Below are 22,625 nucleotides of genomic sequence, written 5' to 3'. Positions count from 1 at the left end.
CCTGTTGTGTTTTTTCAGCCCATCTTCCTTTTTCCATTCAGGCTGGTTGCATCGTGCCCCGGGTAAATTAAACCAATCAGACTCCTCCTCCTTTAACTCAAATATGTTGTAAATACATACTGATACTTTAGATTTTAATAAAATTAAATTGTTTTAAAACATGTCTATTTTTTAATGTAAGGAATGATGTATATTCAATATTGTATGTTAAGAAACATTTTAACATGTTTTAGAGTTCAAAACTGACATTGAACTTTATTTTTCACGTTTATAGAAGTGTTACCAATGATTTTATATAGGGCCCTACCAAATTCATAGCTGTGAAAAACGCATCATGACCATGAAATCAGGTCTTTTGTGTACTTTTACCCTACTATACAAATTTCATTTCCCAAACTGGGGGTCCTGACCCAAAAGAGGGTCACGGGGGGGGGGCACAAGGTTATTGTAGGGGGGTTGTGGTATTGCCACTCTTTCTTCTGCACTGTTCAGAGTTTGGTGGTCATAGAGCAGTGGTGGGCACCCAGCTCTGAAGGCAGTGCCTTGCCAGCAGCAGTGCAGAAGGATGGCAATAACATACCATGCCATCCTTCCTTCTGTGCCACTACTGGCAGCGGCGCAGAAGTCAGGGTGGCAATACCACAATCCCCCTACAATAATCTTGTGACCCCCACCCAAAACTCTCTTTTGGATCAGGACCCACACAGATAAAACACTGAAATTTCAGATATTTAAATACCTGAAATCATGAAATTTAAAAATCCTATGCCAGTGAAATTGATCAAAATGGACTGTGAATTTGGTAGGGCCCTATTAATGATATTTGTTGTTGCTATGTGGCTGCATTAAGTTTTTTTTCTCGAACAGAACGTTTCATAGCCATCGTCTCCTTTGGGGTCTTCGAGCCTGGCTTTTCCTCATTGTGGGTCAATTGCCAACATGCCTTCTCTGATTAAGGGGGAAAAAAAACAGTGGTGGTATCTCGCAACATCTAAGTGTATTACGTAAATCTTCCTCTTTTCCTACGTGATTTAATTAGGAGTTAAATAGTTAACAATGTTGACCTTTAAAATATCATTAGTATCTCCGCTAATGAAACAGTTTACATCTAAGAGCTATTGCAGTCATCACTCTCTGTTACAGTCAAATCTTATTTTCAAGGTTTTCTTTACAACCATAATATTTTAACAGACATGTTTTAAAAGAGAGCTCAGATTCTGGATTTCAATTGTGGCATATCATCTACTTTCCAACTGTTCCTTTGGGCTCCCCAACCTCTGAGGTGTGTCCTGCAATTTGGGAAACACTGGTTTAATGTTTCAGCTGTACTGGTAGAGTGGGTGGCGAGTGTTTTTTATATCTGTCTACTTTTGGATTTTATATGCCTGCCTATCACTGTGCTTTTAACACCTGATATGTAAAATACCTAGTGAAATTCATGGAATCTCTCTGTTCTCTGTTTAGGGGCTAGAGGTTTTTTTGGTCAAAGTGGGGGTAGAGTTAGGGGTTGGGTTTTTTTGGTAGATAGGGTGTCATATTGTGACTGTCATTCTACCTATGGTGGAAAGGCTTTTTGAAAAAGGAAGGTTTTGAAGCTTTTCCTAAAGATGATCAGACTATAGATTTGCCTGATCGCCTGTGGAAATTTGTTCCATAACAAGATAACCTCAACTGAGTGCCTTGTCCCCAGCTATTATGTGCTTCATCCTGTGCTTTGCATTTGCATTGTCCTAGATAAGCACAACTTCCAGTGGTTTATAAATCACAATGTAGTCTTTATGGGGTTTGATCCAATAATTGCTTTGAAGATTAGAACCAAGGCCTTAAACTGGCAAAGGAAACTGCCTGGGAGCTAGTCAAGAGACCAGAGCACAGGCTTGATGTGCTCACCACTTCCTAAGCCAGAGAGAAGGTGGGCAATTGAATTTTCTTTTTTGTGTGATTTGTCCATATGTATTCCATTTTTGGTGTGCTTGCACCCCATGCTGGTGAGATCAGATTATTTTTAATAGCCTGTGCCCTCGATGCCTTCTCGCTCCTTGTAGCTCAGGGCATAAAGCAGTGGTCCCCAAATTTTTTATGTCATGTGCTCCGCTCCCCCCCAATAATGGAATCTGTCCATGCCCCTACAGCACCCCCAAGCGGTGCAGCCAGGAGCTGGAGCTGTGATCAAGAGCCTCAGCTTGGCCAGAGCTGGAGCCATGGTTGGGAGTGGGGACAGAGTTGTGTCTGGGGCCGGAATAGGGCCAAGGCCAGGACCGGGGGTGGGGCTGGAGCAGAGCTGGGGCCAGAGAGGCTGGGTGGTGCTCCCTCCCTGCCCCCTGTGGGGGCTGGCACAGGCTCCATCGCATCTAGGGGCGTGCGACCCACAGTTTGGGGACTACTGGCATAAAAAATGGGATGGCCACAACCATCCTTTAATTTCTTCTTACTGCTAGGGTTGCAAGACAGATCCCCTGCAGTAACTGCATCTCTGAGCACTATGTTATAGTTGTTGTTCTAGCGTAGTATAATTTAGCCCGTTAGCAAAAAGGAGGGCCTCAGGTCTGGGAGAAGCTCCCTGCATCAGACTTCCCATTCCTCAGCAAGCTCATATAGAAGCCTGTTAGGCCAATTACAACTCATCTAATGGAAGTTAACATTCTGGATTTAGCTTAATCTGGATGTGGAACTGAAACCACCATAGTATCACTGATGGATGATCTCCTGTCAATGGACAGAGGTTAGACATCGATTCTCATCCTCCAGGACCTCTTTGCAGTATTTGACACTGACCATGAGAAAAAAGTCTCACTTGAAAGAGGTGGCAGACACCCAATGAGTAGTGATGGGAAACTGCATCTCCACACAGCTCTACCTATCCTTCTCCATGTAAGACCACACTATTGCTAAGATGGCCCAGTGCTTGTATGAGATCTGATCTTGGATGAAGAACTGGCTGAAGCAGAACCCAAGCAAGACAGAGGTGATGTTGGTGGATAGAGGGGAAGGTACTTTGAAGAACTTGCAGCAATGGTGCAGTCTCCATTGGTTGAAGATACACACCCATAATCTAAGGGTTGTCTTGTATTCCCTGCTGATGGTGACTCCCCACATGTAACACTTTCTACTATCCTTGCTTGGCCAGGAATGTCTATCCCATTCTGGTGGATGAGGATCTGGTCTCTGTTGTTTGCCTTCATCACCTCTTGCCTGGATTATAGTATATCTGGGCATGAAGCCTTCTGCACTTAAGAAACTCCAACTTGTTCAAAACAGTGCAGCAACACAGTCTACTACAAACATATCAGAATTGTCCTCTGCTCTGGCTTCCCATAGGATTTCAAATCAAGTTCAAGGTCTCAGTCCTTATTTTTGAATCACTCTGTGAATATCTAAAAGATCATTTAAAACTCTGGGACTAAGGAAGTGGTTAACAACTATGCTCCTTGGGTAGAATGGAATGCTCAACAATAAGAACATAGCTTGTATGTGTGAGAGACAGAGACTGCCCTCAGAGAAAGTTGAGACTGGGAATGATCTTTCTCAGGAACTACGAACCATTACAAACCTCACCACTATCCTGTTGCTGACCATGCCATTTGCAGTCAGGCCTAATGGTGAAAACGAGAATTCGACCTGTCAGTTACTTCGGGCCAGAATGGGTAGAGTCCAGGAAACGAGCCAAGGGTCAGTACCGGAGAGGGACAAGCTGAATGCCAGAACCTGTAGGGTCAATTGGAGTCCTAAACCAGAGATCGAGGGGAGAGAACAAACTACGTGACAGATGTGAAGTCACATTGCTTAATGTACTACTAGCCGCTGCTGATACTATGGTGATAAGTACAATATAAACCTCTATATAGAATTGATACAGCAGAGTTAGTCTCCAGGATTTAAATCCTGTCCAACCTACAAGACAGCTGTCCCCATTAACTATGGACAATAAGTGCCTCTTTTGCCTTTGTGAAGCAAATATGCCAGACAAGTGTTCAATATGCCACTCGTTTCAAAAGAGGACACAAAGCAAGGGAATCAGCCCTTAAATTCTTCCTTGTGGAAGGATCCATGAGAGCCTCTCTTGAGCTCTAGGGGAAAGAGACTGGAGTAGATAACGGTGGTGGTAGTGATGGTGAGCCATAGGTCCACCCTAAGCTCCACAGCCACTGATTGGTGAAAGTCTTACTACTCAACTGTGGAATCAGCAAGAGCCTCCAAATCCTCCTTAGCTCAGTCATCAGACGAAAGGGGGAAAAAGGAGCATTGTTCCCAGGGTGATTGGAAGACGTAGATCTCCCTCACTGACACAGAGTAGGTCCAAGCCAGGAGGCAGTGCCAAGGGCTCGATTAGTGCCAATTGATATTGGAACAATCTCAGCATCACTTACACAAGCAGCTCATTTCCCATCACCATTGAAGAATCCAGCAACAAAGTACCTAGTGCCAACATCTGTGCCTTTTGTTCGTCTTCAGAAACGGCTGGCACTGAAAGACTCTGAGGTGGTACCAGGGTCCCTGATACTGATTATGAAGCACTCCATACAATCACATGTAGCACTGACTACACTCCTCGCTAATGTGGAGAAATTGCTCCCAATGAGATTTCATAATTTTTGTTAGCGTTTAAGGCCAGAGTGATGGTTTTCTGAGGACTGGTGAGCTATTGCTTTTTTTCAATGACTTTGGCAGGCATGTTTCTCTGAATAAAGTGTTAACAATTTCATTAGTAGTGGGGATAGTTGTTAATCAGTAGTGGGTTTTTTGTTGTTGTTTTAGTTTTGGGTCTGTTTCACAGGTTGTTCTGCTATTTTTAGGAATTCTTGTGCTTCAGCAAGTGTGATGGGCCAAACTCAGTTAGCATCATAGAATCATAGCACTGGAAGTGACCTCGAGAGGTCTAGTCCAGTCCCCTGCACTCAAGACAGGACTAAGTATTATCTACACCATCCCCAACAGGTGTTTGTCTAACCTGCTCATAAAAATCTACAATGATGGAGATTCCACAACCTCCCTAGGCAATTTATTCTAGTGTTTAACCACCCTGACAGTTAAGAAGTTTTTCCTAATGTCCCACCTAAATGTCCCCTGCTGCAATTTAAGCCCATTGCTTCTTGTCCTATCCTAAGAGGTTAAGAAGAACAATTCTTCTCCCTCCTCCTTGTAATAACCTTTGATATACTTGAAAACTGTTATCGTGTCCGCTCAGTCTTCTCTTTCCCAGAGTAAACAAACCCAATTTTTTCAATCTTCCCTCATAGGTCATGTTTTCTAGGCCTTTAATCATTTTCGTTGCTCTTCTCTGGACTTCCTCTAATTTGTCCACATCTTTCCTGAAATGTGGCACCCAGAACTGGACACAATACTCCAGTTGAGGCCTAATCAGTGCGGAGTAGAGCGGAAGAATTACTTCTCATGTCTTGCTTGCAACAGTCCTGCTAATACATCCCAGAATGATGTTCACTTTTTTTGCAACAGTGTTAGACTGTTCACTCATATTTAGTTTGTGGTCCACTATGACCCTCAGGTCCCTTTCCGCAGTACCCCTTCCGAGGCAGTCATTTCCCATTTTGTATGTGTGCAAGTGATTGCTCCTTCCTAAGTGGAGTACTTTGCATTTGTCCTTATTCAATTTCATTCTGTTTCTTCAGACCATTTCTCCAGTTTGTCCAGATCATTTTGAATTTTAATCCTATTCTCCAAAGCACTTGCAACTCCTCCCAGCTTGGTATTTTCCACAAACTTTAAGTGTATTTCTCTATGCCATTATCTAAATCACTGATGAAGATATTGAGCAGAACCAGACCCAGAACTGATCCCTGTAGGACCCCTCATTATGCCTTTCCAGCATGACTGTGAACCACTGATAACTAGTCTCTGGGAATGATTTTCCAACCAGTTTTGCACCCATCCTATAGTAGCTCCATCTAGCTTGCATTTCCCTATTTTGTTTGAGAAGGTCATGCGAGACAGTATCAAAAGCTTTACTAAAATCAAGATATACCTTGTCTACTGCTTCCTTCCCCCATCCACAAGGCTTGTTACCCTGTCAAAGAAAGCTATCAGGTTGGTTTGACACGATTTGTTCTTGAGAAATCCATGTTGACTGTTATTTATCACTTTATTATCTTCTATGTGTCTGCAAATTGATTGCTTAATTATTTGCTCCATTATCTTTCCCGGTACAGAAATTAAGCTGACTGGTCTGTAATTCTCCAGGTTGTCCTTATTTCCCTTTTTATTGATTGGCACTATATTTGCCCTTTTCCAGTCTTCTGGAATCTTACCCGTCTTCCATGACTTTTCAAAGATAATCGCTAATGGCTCAGATATCTCCTCAGTCAGCTTCTTGTGTATTCTAGCATGCATTTCATCAGGCCCTGGTTACTTAAAGACATCTAATTTGTCCACATTAAGAGGTGTAGTGCTGCCTTAGTCCTTATATTCCGAGGCTTCTGAGTTGGAGTTGGACTCGTACCACTATGACTATAGTAGGAGCAGAAGGTCATCCTTCAGGCACCATAGGAGGTGCCGACTGAGGCAATGGGCCCCTCAATGGCAGAACCCAGCTCAGTGACCCTTCTGGACTCCATGGGCTTTCCACCAAGCCCAGGGTTGGAGCCAACACTCTCGCTTGGGTGCCGCTTCAGTTGTCTGCTACCTTTGTCCCACCACGTCCAGCGGCTGAGTAGCTACCTCCGGCATCGATGCCAGTATCTGCATCAACATTGACGATGTCTGCACCAATGGCGGTGCCCCCTTTGGCAGTTTACTTGGCACCAAAGGTGTCAGTGGCTCAGTCATGATGCCAACAGCGCCCTTGGCACCGACTGCGGCTCCTGCAACGGCACTGGCACTGATGCCATTATTGATACTGCCTGCGCCGAAGTCGATGACCACCACAGTGCAGACACACCACCTGAGTGCCTCCAGCACTAACGTGGGGTGCGATATCAATGCCGGCGCTCTTTTCAGCACCGAGACCAGCGAGCCCCAGCCCATCACTGTCCCCACTGGCTCACGTGATCCCTCTGGCAGGGATGGAAGGGAACAACCACCTCCCTTAGTGGCTTCATCCTCATCTTCCCCGGATGAGGCGCACACAGAAGCTACCATTGCCGCTGCCCTGGAAGACTCCAGGGTGTTGCAGCAGTTGCTGCGCCAGGTTGCACAGGGTCTGGGTATTAGGGCAGAAGAAGTTACATATGATGCAGACCCTATTCTGGCCCCTTCGAGCCCTTCCTGTATAGCCTTACCGCTAATTAAAACAATCATGGACCCGACCAAGACCCTGTGGCAGATCCCGGCCTCCCTACCACCAGGCACAATGAGTGGCGCTACGTTGTGCCCTCCAAGAGCTATGAACACTTAGACACCCACACACAAGCTGACTGTCTGGATGCTGCAAACCAGAGAGAAAGAGGCAGGGTTTTCAAGGCCCTTTCCCCAAGAATAGGGACGCAAAAAAGCTTGATCTATTTGAGTAGAGGATATACTCTACAGTGGGACTACAACTCCGCATTTCCAACCAATAGGCCATCATCAGTAGGTATGCCTACAATTCTTGCTCAGTAGTGGCTAAGTTTACGGAGTTGCTCCTCTCCCCCCCCCCCCCCCCGGACTCCTGGACCGCGTTCTCGGCTTTGGTCAAGGAGGGAAGGTTGATCTCCGGGGTGTAGCCATGAGAAGGGGCTCATGGCTCCAGGTATCGGCTCTCCCCTTTGAAGTCCAACAAATGATACAGGACCTGCCTTTCGAAGGTGAGAGACTATTTTCTGAGAAAACAGACAAAAGGCTAAATAGCCTGATGGACTCCAGAGCCACCCTCAGGTCCTTGGGCCTCTGGATGCCCTCCAATCAGCGGAGATCCAGCCTACCCAGAAGTTCGGTCAGCAGAACTGCCAAGATGGCTTCAGAAGGCATAACAGAAGTGGCAGGAGAAGGCCACGTCAACTTTCTGGCCAGAGCTTGGGACAACTGAAGCTGTCTTCGGGCCCCAAGCATGCCTTTTGAAATCCTGGTCAAGGACAGTGTACCACACCTGGCAATGGATCCCACCCCTCCTTACCTTCTCGTCCCGACTATCCCCTTTCTACTGTGCATAGTCCCGTATAACCTCAGACTGATGGGTGCTTGGCATGGTAGAGAGGGGATACTCCATCCAATTCGGTGCCCTTCAGCCCTTCCACCCCCCTTCCCCATCCCTTTTCAGGTACCCTTCTCACAAGTAACTCCTTCTCCAAGAGATGCAGTTGTTCCTATCTTTAGGGGCAGTGGAGGAGGTTCCTCAGGAGCACAGGGCTGAGGGCTTTTATTCCCAGTATTTCCTAATACCAAAAGCGGCCTCAGGCCCATCTTGGACCTGCGGGAACTCAACAAGTTTATAAAGAAAATCAAGTTCCGCATGATCTCTTTTGGCCTCCATCATTCCCTCATTGGATCCAGCAGACTGGTATGCCGCCCTCAACTTGAAGGACGCATACTTTCATATTGCGATTACTCAGCCCCACAGGAAGTACCTCAGGTTCGTGGTGAACAACACCCACTATCAATTCGTAGTCCTCCCGTTAGTCCTGTCAGCAGCACCTTGAGTTTTCACCTAGTGCATGGCAGTCGTCGCCATGTTTCTGCGTAGGCATCATGTTCACATGTTTCCTTATCTCAACAACTGGCTTCGCTCCAAGACCCAAGTGGAGGCTCAGATCAAGTTTATCAGAGCCACCTTTGTCGACCTGGGTCTCGTTTTTAAATGAAGCAAAGTGCACTCTGTCCCCCATCCAGAGGATAGAGTTTATAGGAGCAATATTGGACTTGACCCCAGGCCAGGGCATACCTGCTGCAAGGGAGGTTTCAGGCCCTCACCGATAACATTCAAGGCCTCAGACGGTTTCCCACCATAACAGCAGGAAACTGCCTGAAGCTTCTGGGACACATGGCTTGTACCTATGTGGTGCAGCATGCCAGGCTCAGACTACGACCTCTTTAGTCGTGGCTGGCGTCAGTATACCTGGCTCAGGGGGTCTCCTTCGCCACTCCGCAGCCAGGTCTTGCTCTCCACATCGTCAGAGAGCTGAGAGTGGTGCACCTGGTGTGCCAGGTCTTCTGGGCATACTTAGTGGGACAATGTGTGTATCAGTCATAATGGACAACACCACTTCAATGTTCTACATCAACAAGTGGGGGCGCACACTCCTCTCCGCTGTGATAGGAAGCCCTCATGCTGTGGGACTTCTGTGTAGAACATTCAATACACCTGCAAGCGTTGCACCTCCCCGGGGAACAGAACGAACTGGCGGGTCACCTCAGTAGGTCATTTCACAGCCACGAGTGGTCCGTTCGTCCGGATGTTGCGATTTCAATCTTCCACAGGTGGGGCTTTCCCCAGATAGACCTATTCGCCATGTGACACAACAGGAAGTGCCAACAGTTCTGCTCCCTCCAAAACCACAGCCTGGGCCCCAGAGCGGACGTGTTCCTCCTCCACTGGGGAGATTGTCTCCTATATGTCTTTCCGCCCATACCACTTGTTCACAAGGTGCTCCTCAAGATCCGGAGGGAACGAGCTCAGGTTATATTGATAGCTCCAGCATGGGCCTAACCTCACTGGTACACATCTCTCCTAGACATGTCCGTGGAAGCCCCAGTCACCCTGCTGCTCTTCCTGGACCTTCTCACGCAAGATCATGGTCATCTTCAACATCCGAACCTCGATTTACTTCACGTCATGGCGTGGAAGCTCCATGGATGAACCTGATGGAGCTGTCCTGTTCAGAACAGGTTAGACACGTCCTCCTTGGCAGCAAAAAACCTTCCACAAGAGCCATCTATGTTGCCAAGTGGAAGACGTTTTCAATCTGGTCGGCGCAGCACCATTCGTCCCCGACGCTGGCCCCGGCGCCGCTTATTCTGGACTACCTTCTCAGTCTGAAGTAGCAGGGGCTTTTGTTGTCATCAATAAGGGTGCATTTAGCCACCATCTAGGCCTTTCACCCGGTTGAGAAGGGCCGCTTGGTGTTTGCTAACCTTACGGTCAGCCGGTTTTTAAAAGGACTCGACAGGCTATATCCTCACGTCCGACAGCCTGTTCCAGCCTGGGACCCCAACCTGGTCCTTTCTAGACTAATGGGACCACCCTTCGAGTCCTTGGCAATGTGCTCTCTCTATCTCTTAGAATATGGCATTCCTCGTGGTGATAACCTCGGCCAGCAGGGTATCTGAATTCAGGGCCCTAACATCAGAGCCCCCTTATACTGTGTTCTATAAGGACAAGGTGCAGCTCAGACCTCATCCTCCTTTCTTTCCAAAGGTGGTGTCGCAGTTTCACATCAAACAGGACATCTTTCTCCCGGTATTCTACCTAAGCCGCATTCCAGTGGCAGGGAGCACACACTCCCCTGTGGATGTCCACAGTGTGCTAGCCTTTTATATTGAGAGAACGAAGCCGTTCAGAAAATTGGTCCAGAATGAATTTGTGGCAATGGCAGACAGAATGAAAGGTCTGCCTGTGTCATCACAATGCATTTGTCATGGATCGCATCCTGCATCCGGGAATGCTACAACCTGGAGGGAGTTCCCGCACCCCCAATTGCTGCGCAGTCCACCAGGGCGCAGGCTTTGTCAACAGTGTTCCTGCCACAGGTTCAGAAAATTTTTGCAGAGCAGTGATGTGGTCCTCTATCCACACTTTCACCATGCACTGTGCGATTACTCAGCAGGCCAGAGACGATGTGGCCTTTGGAGAAGCAGTGCTCCAGTCAGTGAATGACTCCGACCCCGCCTCTTGATCTTGGGCTTGTGGGTCACCTGATTGGAATCCACATGAACAAGCACTCGAAGAAAGAACAAGATGAGTAACCCTTACAGTTCTTCGAGATGTGTTGTTCATGTCCGTTCCAGTACCCACTCTCTGTCGGAGTAGCCGACAAGAAGGAATTGAGGGGGTGGCTCTATATTGGGCCCCATGAGGCGCGACTCCAGGGGGCGCCCAGGCTGACTACTGTGCACGTGCGCCCACACACCATATTGGAATGGACATGAACAACACATCTTGAAGAACAACAGTTACGAGAAGGTGAGTAACTGTTTGTTTTTTACACTGACAGAAATGATACAGTAGACATAGCCTTAGAGCAGCTACACTAGAGAGCTTACAGTGGCATGCATAGCTGTATTGGTTACAGCTGTGCCACTGTAAGTTCTCAACTGTAACCATAGCCTTTATTTTATTTCCTTCACTTAGCTTCCAAGCCCATGGGAGGAGCTTCCTTGCATGTAGCATTTCCAAGGTGCAATAGGACCATTAATCAATCCTTTGTATTGTGATGTTTCTTGATGGCCCGTTTGATTTTTATAGCCTTTCTGGATGGGGCGACGATTCCTGTACCTCAGTTTACAAGTTAATAGCAAACATTTTCAAAGTTATAAAGCAAAACTTACATATTTTATTATAGCATGGAATACTGACATTAAACATGGGACTAAAGCATGTAGCAACTTACAGGCATTTCATATAGTCTAAGCACTAAACACATTCTTATAAGACTAATACCTGTTTTGAGTAAAACTAACATACAGCTGAGCTGGTCTGGTCTCCGGATACGAATTTGTTAGTTCTTAGCTAATGCCTCCAGTCCTGGTAAGAACTGGCTTGCTAGTGTCAGTCAGATTCTGAAATTTATATGGCATAATCAGGAGTGATGCTTCAGTGTATGGTGGTATGCATGACTTTTCTCCCTGTAAGGAAAGTAGATATACACATAAGAATAGATAGATTGTAAGTAGCACATAGTACTAGTCTGTGCAGACCTTTGGATTTTTGTTTGTTTTGTCCAGGTGGTTAGGCAGAAAATCGCACAAGTAGACAAATTCTTGGCATGAGTTTGGAAAAGATGCTGTAGTCCTGGCACTTGTTGAAGCCAATGACAGACAAATAATCCTATAACCTGATTAAGAGAGCAGAAACTGAAAAATAGTTTTCTTGAAAATATTGCCACCATCTGCCTTATTACCACATAATAGAATGACAAATTTGGAACACTCATCTAAAAAAATGGACAGATAAATACACAGTTGTAACAGAATAAAATCATACTGTTGTTGCCAGTTCTTGCTAATACTAAAGCAGAATCATAACCAGGGAATTTATTGGTTAATTTTAGAAGTAAAATATATTTAATTGTTCTGTTACCAGATAAATGCTGTATTCAAGCTAAGGGTTGTCTCCATTCTCATGTGAAATGACCAGTATTTATATGAGCAACATATTTTGGATATGGCTATTTCTTAAACTATAGTTACATTGCAGAACTGAGCATGTTCACTGTAAATATGTGAAATATTTTCAGATTTTGACAATTCTGTGAAAATAAGTGTACAGTGAACATTTTCAACCTGTTCCTGAGTAGCTGGGGGTGACATTAGTGGCCACTGCTGGAGAGTGTAGTAGTGCCTACCAACAGATTGGGATATTTGATAGTGGCCAGAACTCCTTTAAAATGGTATTGCTGGAAGTAGGAGACACCATTCAAGTTGGGGCAAGCCCAGCTTTCTGTGCTTTCCCCACACAGTAACCATTGGTATGTAGAATGTATTGAACCAGCCACAGCAAGGCACCAAGTCAGATTAGGCAATGTTAACGAAGACCACCTTGCCCATATTTCTTGATGATAGAAACTAACTCCAAAGGAGGCAAACGGTTGGACCGATATGGTAGGGATGTCTGTGATAGTGGAACTGTACCTTCCTGCCTCAACACTCCCCTTGTATTATACCAGCAGGAAGGAGACTGGAGAGTGGGAGGAGCCAGGAGTGCCCAGCTAATGACTGTGGAGGGGCAAAGAAGCAGCATTAAACTGCGAGTGTAGCCATGGGAGAACTTTTTCATGTTTTCTTATTTTATGCAAAAATATGCATGTCATTGTGTGGTGAATTACAAACGTATGGAAAGCTAATAAATGTGACAACATCTCTACAGTATATTTTCAACTTAAAGGATATGTTCTGTACTTCAAGCAGGTGGAAATGAAAATTAGTACTAGAATATTTAGCGAGAATATAATTTTGAACTGTGTAGGAGCACATTTAATTTTCAACTAAAAGCATAGTTTTAGGAAGTGTTGTAGTTTTGGAAAGTATTGAATTATGAAAGCCTAACCAGTGTGTTTGGGTGCCTCAATTTGGGGGACCCAAGTTTTGAGAGATTATTTTAAAGCAGCCTGATTTTTTTTAAAGTTTGTTGCTCATCATTGTCTGAACATGAGGCCTCAAGTTGTCTCAAGTTGGGCACCCAAAAATTTGAGGCATTATATCACTAGTTTCTTTTGAAAATTATGCTGAAGAGCTTTCAGTGACGACTCCATAAAATCTTAGGGGCAGTGAACCTTACTCCTTGCTGAGGTTCTCATTATATCAACAGTAGGAGATATGCAGAACATTTTTATAGTATAGTTGCTGACAATATTCTAAATTGTGTTTTAATGTTGCATTTTATCTCATTCATTATCTGCCTAAGTTTGGTTGTATAAGTATGCCTAACTCTTTTACTGTTTTTAACAAATACAGATAAAAAATATTAGCAAACTGTTAATGAGGGTTGAAATAATGTACATAAGCCTGGTATTCTTTCAACAGGTTTGTAATATTGGGGCACTCTACATTGCATCTTTATTTGAACTTCCTTAATTTCAATACTAATTTCTTCATCGCCATGATTAATAGTCTTTTATCTCTCTGAAACACAGATTGCTTTATACCAGAACTGAATATTTTAATCTGCATTTTAATTTGTCTGAAGATAAATGTATGTAATGTAAGATAAGTATGTAAAAGTCATTTATACAGTTTTTATTTTTGAAAAATGTGTTCATTTTCCAGAGCAATGACAATGAAGAACGCCTGCAGGTTGTAAAACTACTAGCAAAAATGTTTGGGGCAAAGGATTCAGAGTTGGCATCTCAAAACAAACCACTTTGGCAGTGCTACTTGGGGAGGTATACACTGTTTTAGTTCCCTTCCCACAGGGATAAACAATGAAGTATAATTCAACATTTTACAAATTTCCTTTATTTAAAATAAGTATAATCTATGGATAAGTAAGAATTCTATTCTGCTGCTTGCTCTGAAATATGACACAGATAATATTAAAGATATTACATCTGTGATTCTATAGAGCTAATAATTATAAACCATCCTGTTCCTTTACTTATATAATTTTAATATTGTAAATATTATATATTTATTATATATAAAACTATGAATGAGTTTATAACTTTTAAAATAACATCAGATGGCATTGGTAGTATCAGACTATATTTAAGAAATCCTGAGACTTCATATACTGTATGCTTATACTACATTGTATCTTACTGAATAATAATTGCTGTGTTTAAAAATATTGGTATAAAGACTGTAGTGATAGCGTACCTGATGTTGGGTCAGTGCTAATCCCTGTAAATTAATGCAAGTGGGCAATAGTTTATACGGCAAATAATATTACATCATATTAAAATGATAAAATATCAGTATTCAGGGAAATTTTCTACCGATAAAATTTTTAGAAAATTTAAATGTAGAAGTGTTTTTGCCTGAAATTGTTTTTGAAGACACTATCAAACATATTTTCATACTATATTTTAAAAAATACTAGATGCTAATTGGGCCTAGCGAAAAATACTTCATTGTAAAGTAAAATAGTAATGAAGATGTGTTATTTCTCTGTCATCAACTAATCACAGTGGCTGTTTTAAGAAGGTTACAAATTTGAAGACTCAATATTTGTTTTATTGAATCTTTTAAACATTTGAAAAAATAAGTAACCAGTAAATTTACATTTTGAAATAAATCCTTTTATAAATCCATTTTCATTAAAATATAGTGCAATTCTATATTTTATTTTCTAAATTATGTGCTGAATGTTTTTATTGTATAGCTTTATTTCATTCAAATGTCATCTTTATTGTACCAAAAGTTTTTCATATATGCTGTTAATTGACATTTGAGCTGTGTTGTCACAATCTTGAATTTATATTTTTAAAGATTTGGAAATTTTAAATTTATTTAATTTAGATAATTTTAGTTTAGAGATTTTGAAAATTTAGAGATTTGATTTTTTTTCCAGAGAATTCCTTTTGTAAAAGGCATTTGATCTTTTTCAAAAGATTTCCTTTTGTATAGTATCTTGTAATAAATTTGTATTTGATCATATTACAAAGTAATAATTTAAAGTTGGATAGTTCTATAGGACAATGCCAATCAAAATCAAACAAGACTAGATTTTGTTTTCAAATGTTCAGACACTTCTGTCGAGACTTTTTTAAACTTTTTTAAAGTTTTATCTACAGACGCTTCCTGACTTACACAAGCGTTCCATTCCGGAACGCCTTGCGTAACTTGAATTTTGCGTAAGTCAGAAATGTATCTCCGACCATTTCTAGCTTACGGACCTTTTTCCGTAAGCTTGGATTTGCGTATGTCTGGTTTACGTAACTTGGGGAGCGTCTGTACTTTTAAAGTGGTCCATCTTTAAACAGATTCCTTTTAGGTTACATTTGATGCATATAGAAGCCTATTAATGTTGCCTTACATTATTCAGTTCAAAGAGAAATAGGTTGTTCGGGATTGACAATTTAGGAAACTAATTTTTTTAGTGAAACTCATGTGATTCTTCATATTACTATTTAAATATTTGATGTTTATGGAAATGGACAGTGAACAATCTATTTTTTTTAAACCAATGTCTGCTACCCATAAGCAACTGTCATTTGTGTTTGTGGGAGTTTTTCGTGTTCATTGGGGAAGATATTTCCATTAGTAAAAGGCAAATAAATTAACTGTGTTTATATAGGAAATATTTCTAAGTTTCCTTTTTAAACGAGACTTTGCAAGACCAATCAAATTATCAGTGTAAAATTAAGGACATCTATTTTATTCATGCATCCATACATGAGAAGCATAGACATAGTTGGAAAAGAAAAAAGGGCTAGAAAGCAGCTACATCTATTTTGTGTTCACTTAAGTTAGGTTGCTTCATGCTGCCTAGCTAAATGTAAAAGCAGATAGTGGTTCCTGGAACACTTTGTCCTATGTCCCAAAACCTTCTAGTCTAATCCTAGTTATCAGTTCATCAACTGAGGCTGCAGGCCTTAGAAATAGAATCAGAGACATAGAACTTAATTGTATGTATACAAGGTTGCATGATACAAGAGGACAGGAAGTGGTAAGGCGTTACTCTTAAGTGAAAATGTGAGTTTAAGATAAGTCTTGGACTATCACTATTTCAGTGCTTTGTATATAGAAATAGTGCTTTGATGGAAATGAAATAAAATAATGTTGAGTTACACATCTTGATTTATTAAATACAGTGTTTGTTCCTAAAACAGGTTTAATGATATCCATGTACCTATCCGGCTTGAATGTGTGAAATTTGCTAGCCACTGCCTTATGAACCATCCAGATCTAGCAAAAGATTTAACAGGTACCAGTTTTTTTTATTATTAATAATATTCTTCAGGATTTTTTATCTTGTTCTCAAGGGTAATAGCAGAATTAGGTATCTGGTTACTATTGTGGCTTTGCAACATTTGTGAAAAATGCAGTTTTGAAATGTGCTGGTTAAGTAGATTTTTACAGTGAATGAAAAATGGAAAAGCTGATAAATATGAGCAGAGATGAATTTAAGATTTCGGACCAGATTATTCTTGTATTTTCAGTAATTAATAACTACCTAATCACCACTGCCTCCATGATCTTCACAGAATATAGTATGAAGTGTTTCAGATAAGCAGAGCAAAATAACACAAATATAGCTGAGGAAATGTTTCACCTAAAATGTCAGCGCATTATTTTCAATCTTTTACTAAACAAAAGGTTAATTGTATTACTTCTGTTGTCCTGGAAGTGTGGTTGAGTTGACTTTTGCCTGCTTTCATGTCTGGTACTAGACTTTCTGGCTTACACTGTGGAACACTTTGAGATATGGAGGAGAATAGTGGATTTGTATTGCTTTTTTTCCACGGAATTAAGTTTGTGTCATTGAAAAATATATTTAAGTTCCAACCTTTATAACTGTGGATGAGAACTTTTTTTGAATACTGTGTCATTATTCAGTAAACTTTAAAACTGTTTTCATTACTGTGTCCTCTAGGTGAATTCTTTTAGAAAATATCACTTTAGCCAAATTATACTTAACCAAAAAAAAAAAAAGGCAAAACCACACACCCTGGTAGGTATAGCTTTCAAATTTCAAAGCCTCTTTAAATGCAAGGCAGGACTTCATTATTTCTGGACATTGTCTGTGGCACCACGGCTTGCTGCCAGTAGTATTAATCGTGGTTGTTTGCGATGATCAACTCATTTTTCTTTGATCACTGAACAGTGATCAAGATGCAATGACTTCTCGTCACCTATCAGTTTTATACAAATTTGATTAAATTACTGTACTGGCAAAAAGGTTATGTATTTTATTACTGATTCTGAGCTTTTTCCCCCTTGTATTGTTTTTAAAATATTGGTGATCAGGCAGAGGAAATAGTTACCAGTTAGGGATACCATGAGGTAGTCTGGGAAAGAAAATCTTACTCTATATCTGAATGAATTAACTATTAACAAAAATAAAAAACTTCTAATTATAGATGGGAGCTGAGAGACTAATAGTGGAATAATTGTTAGATATACTATACTCTAAGTAACAAAAGTTTGCTAAATAATTGGCAGTTCATCTAAGCTTAAGAAGAATTCAGTGACTTTATACTTGATGTTTGAAATAGTGTAAAATGTGGCTGACTTTAGTCATATTTCTTTAAGCAGTCTCTAGGGATTAAACACAGTTAAAGCTGCATAAATATTTCATTTTAATGATAGTATTTTTCTTTCAGAATACCTTAAAGTAAGGTCACATGACCCTGAAGAAGCCATTAGGCATGATGTTATTGTATCCATAGTTACTGCTGCTAAAAAAGATCTTTTGCTTGTCAATGATCACCTACTTAATTTTGTAAGAGAGAGAACACTGGACAAACGGGTAAGACGTAGATTAGTTCTAATAATGATTAATTGTGTTAGTCTCAAATATCTTGTAATAAATTTAGTGTTCTGTTTTTAGATAAGAAATAACCTTCCTTTTTAAAAACACCAGAATTAAAAACTTTCATTTGAACAGATTATAAAAACTATTAAATAATATAAAAACATTTGCTGTTGATAGTTTAAAGTTTATTCATCTCAAATTTTCAGTTTTTAAAGTATTTTGAAGTCTACTGGTAAAAAAAATGTTAAAACCGAAGAGAAAAATAACTTGTCATTGAAAGATTATTGATGAAATATCTGGTAACACCATCGTATATGTCTTTGTCAAAGACAGGTAGACAAACTGCATTCTTTGGAGTATTGCCTCATAGCATAATAGAGTGTTCACTTTAGTCCACTTTCTTCTCCTCCTCTTAGAGCAGGGGTGGCCAACCTAAGCCTGAGAAGGAGCCAGAATTTACCAATGTACATTGCCAAAGAACCACAGTAATATGTCAGCAGCCCCATATCCGCTCCCAGTGCCTCCCATCCACCGGCAGCCCTGCCAATCAGCACCTTCCCCTCCCTCCCTGCACCTCCCGATCAGCTGTTTTGTGGCATGCAGGGGGCTCTGGGGAGAGGGAGAAGTGAGGGCACTGCAGGCTCAGGGGAGGGAGCGGGAAGGGGTGGAGTGGGGGCAGGGCCCGTGGCAGAGACAAGGGTTGAGCAGTGAGCACCCCCTGGCACATTGGCAAGTTGGCGCCTGTAGCTCTGGCCCTAGAGTGGTGCTTATACAAGGGGCTGCATATTAACTTCTGAAGAGCTGCATGTGGCTCCGGAGCCACAGGTTGGCCACTCCTGTCCTAGGGCATGGGAGAATGGGTGTCACTCATTCAGCCCTGAGAAATATCCCATTTTAAACATCACATTACCATTGTGTAATCATTAAGAACATAAGAAAGGCCGTACCGGGTCAGACCAAAGGTCCATCTAGCCCAGTATCCTGTCTACCGACAGTGGCCAATGCCAGCTGCCCCAAAGGGAGTGAACCTAACAGGCAATGATCAAGTGATCTCTCTCCTGCCATCCATCTCCATCCTCTGACAGACAGAGGCTAGGGACACCATTCCTTACCCTTCCTGGCTAATAACCATTAATGGACTTAACCACCATGAATTTATCCATTATCCTTCCAGCTGAGGAAAACTTGACAGGATTCCCTTTGGAGAAATTATTGGTGGTCCTTTATACTTAACTGGAATAGTCACTGCTAAACACTGAGGCATTCTCTTGCCCTAGGGCCTGAATATCCTGTTTCCGTAGTACTCTGTCCCTGCCAGCTCATACCTAGAGAACAAAAATCAAACCATAGTCGTGCATTGTAGTACTGTGGATTGTGTTCAGTGTAGGTCTTACAACTATTTTAATGGTATTTTCTGTATCATTTGTTGTCTTTGTTATATTAGTATTTGTAAATAAAAATGAAATCCTTCCAAGATATTGAAATATTTTTTGAAAAATATGGAACACAGAATTCAAAATTTATTGTGGATTAAAGTGAAAAATATTCAATCATCCTCAGCCTGTCAAGTTGCTCACTTTTAATTAGAACCTTGGAAGACTGAGCAAATTCACTAACTTCCAAACTTGTGCATTTTTGAAATTCCAGTTAACCATATTTCATTATCCAGTAAACTGTTTTCATGTATTTTAAATAGCATTAACAGCAAGCAAGCTGAGGGCAAACTTTATCAATCACATTGTCATTTTCTGATTTTATTTTTCTCATTTGGTGACATGCTTTCCCCCTATGCAGCCATAAAATAATGGTAGGTATTCAGTATAGTTCCCTGAAGAAAAGAATATTTTGATATTAGAAATATTACCCATTAAAGTCCAGAGGGTTTGTTGCTTACTCAGATATTAGTTTTATTCACATGCTAGCTATGAATGGTGATGAAAATGTTGGTAGTTGCAGATATGATAAATATAAATTTTTTTAGTGAATTTAATAAAATGCAGTAAAAAATTTTTTTAAACAAGTTAGAATCACTATTTCAGTTTTTTAAGGAAAAAGGAAATATTTATTTGCCAAGAGATTTTTTTTTACCATAATTTTAAAAAATTGTTTATTTTGCGTTTTAAAACTGTGATATTATTTTTTTAGTGGAGAGTGAGAAAAGAAGCTATGATGGGACTTGCCCAGATATACAAGAAATATTCATTACAGTCAGAAGCGGGGAAAGAAGCTGCAAAACAAATTTCATGGATCAAGGACAAACTGCTGCATATATATTATCAAAACAGTATTGATGACCGGTAGGTCAGTTTACTAGGTTTTGAAGATTAGAGACTTGTTATATACTGGTTGCCTAGCTTTATAACTTGTATGTATTTTCTGATTGTTAAATGATGATAAAAGGAAAAAAATATAAATAAATAAATAAAAGATACATTTATTTATTTATAGGTCAACTTGTGTTCTTAAATGGACACGGCCAAGTTGTGTTCCTTTTTTTTTAAACTCAGAAGTATTGCTTCAATGGAGTAGAATTACTCTAGTTTTTTTCTGTTTCTCACTCAGCCCATGTTAGTGTTCCAAAAGTTGTTTGCTTCATTAATTTATTCTTTTGATTTATGCATTGGACAGATCAACAAATCTGTAGAGACATATAAACTTTAGAAATAAATACAGTAGAATCAAACACATGCAATGTCAGATGACCCTAAAAGGACTTTACCCATGAAGTAAAAGCTTTCATACTCTAAACTCCCTCACTTGGAAAAAGTCTACTAATTCCAGTTTTCTGATCTAAAATAATCTCTACATACTTGGATTCATACCCAAATTCCAATACACTTGAGTCTAGTAAGCATAGTCTTTTTTGTGTCAGACTCTGATAGTAGGGTTATTATAACTTTTAGCTCTGTTGTGATCAAGTTCTACTTGAGACCATTAATGGGAATCAAGTGGCTTGCTTTCAGATTTCTCAACAGCACCCATATTCTTGTGTAAACCTACCACTGATTCTGTTCTGAGAATTTTTAAATGAATGTTTTAGTAATTTGAATTTAGAACCACCTTGCTTCTTTATAGCTAAAATTCCTTCTTCATATTCTCTTTCAGATTGCTTGTTGAACGCATCTTTGCTCAATATATGGTCCCTCACAATTTGGAAACAAATGAACGAATGAAATGTTTATATTACCTTTATGCAACACTGGACTCAAATGCTGTGAAGTATGTTTCCTATAATAAATGTGAACTTGAATATATTTTACCTTTGCAGCACTAAGAGGGGTGACAGAGTTACTTTATAGAGAATATTTAATATAGAGATCCTAATAAACCTGGATGGAGCTGCATAGGTCTGTCTTGGAAGTCAGCACTAGATTGGGAATTAGGAGGCCTGGGTTCTAGACCAGACTGTGCCTCCAACTAAGTGATCTTAGGCAAGTCATCTAATGTCTTTGTGCCAGAGCTTCTTCATTTGTAAAAATGATATTCCTTTGTAAAGCACTGTATTAGTACAGGTATCAGAGGGGTAGCCGTGTTAGTTTGAATCTGTAAAAAGCAACAGAGGGTCCTGTGGCACCTCTAAGTCTAACTCTTAATGCACCCAATACTTCTGTTAGTCTTAAAGGTGCCACAGGACCCTCTGTTGCTTTGTATTAGTACAAAGTATTACCACTGCTTTGCATAAATGTTGGAGAAACTGTAGATGGTTCAGGCCATAGTGGACAAATCCTTTTAATAAATTATCAATAAACATATAGTGCTAAAATGTCATATATATATATATATATAAAAAAATTAATTCAGGGCTTGAAAAATTTATGAAACACCTACTAACCAGATGACTAAACCCACTAACTATAAATAGATATGAAAGATGTGCCCAGGAGCAAATCCCTGGTGAGAAGCAAGAGCACCATATCCTTTATAGCTGCTGGAAATGGGGAAGTAGGGGTGCTGTTTCTGGATCATATTTGGCAGCTTGGTCTCCATTATTCTACCCCACCTTCAGTCTCCTGGCTGCTCAAAGGGGAAAGTGAAGAAAGTCTGTTGAACCCTTTCCCCATAGCACCTGTTTTTGGTAACTGCAGAGCTTGCGTCTGCTGCTGTTCATCGCTTTCCCAAGCAGAAGCATGACATGATTATTGATAGTTTCACTGCTGCCTCCAGGGTTCAGAAGCTGACCAAGAGTGTTGTTAATTTCACTGTGCTCCTGTTTGACAGTGCTATGAGCATTACAGTAACAGTGGAGCTCTATGCCTGCAAACTCAGGAAAAGTATATATTCTATTTGGTTTACATTTGGTAGATTATTTTTGCCACGCTAAGGGACAGAAACATAATTATTTCCGAATGAAAGCTTTTAAGTGCTGCGTAAGTTGTTGGCTAAGGTCTCCACGCTTGTCATTTTGTCTTGATCTTTTAATAGTGCTGCATTGCTGTAGCATGTATTTAACTTGGTCAAGAACAATTAAAAAAAAAAAAAAGCTTAAAGATGTTTTCTTTAGCATACTGTAAGAACTGTTACATAGTTTAAGTTGAAATATTGTGGCATAGATGTCCTTAAAACTGTTGCAGTGAAAGAAATAAATAGCTATCTTAAGAGTAGAAAGAATTGCTTTTCCAGTATTTAT

The 22,625-nt window shown here is 40.8% G+C and overlaps 1 protein-coding gene across 3 annotated transcripts in view; it reads left to right on the top strand.

Moving 5' to 3' along the window:
* PDS5B (PDS5 cohesin associated factor B) overlaps window positions 1-22,625 on the top strand; it is a 263,572-nt gene that overhangs the window by 138,758 nt on the left and 102,189 nt on the right. For all 3 annotated transcript variants that reach the window (XM_054015327.1, XM_054015328.1, XM_054015326.1), the window contains exons 9-13: window positions 13,849-13,964; window positions 16,353-16,447; window positions 17,847-17,992; window positions 20,144-20,295; window positions 21,104-21,217. In XM_054015327.1, coding sequence (XP_053871302.1) covers window positions 13,849-13,964; window positions 16,353-16,447; window positions 17,847-17,992; window positions 20,144-20,295; window positions 21,104-21,217 — 623 coding nt within the window. The remainder of the gene's footprint in view (window positions 1-13,848; window positions 13,965-16,352; window positions 16,448-17,846; window positions 17,993-20,143; window positions 20,296-21,103; window positions 21,218-22,625) is intronic.

This window comes from Malaclemys terrapin, chromosome 1 (assembly GCF_027887155.1).
Source record: "Malaclemys terrapin pileata isolate rMalTer1 chromosome 1, rMalTer1.hap1, whole genome shotgun sequence".
In the NCBI taxonomy this organism is placed as follows: domain Eukaryota; kingdom Metazoa; phylum Chordata; order Testudines; family Emydidae; genus Malaclemys; species Malaclemys terrapin.
Note: the sequence above shows the minus strand (reverse complement) of the source record. Positions and strands in the feature narration are given on the sequence as shown.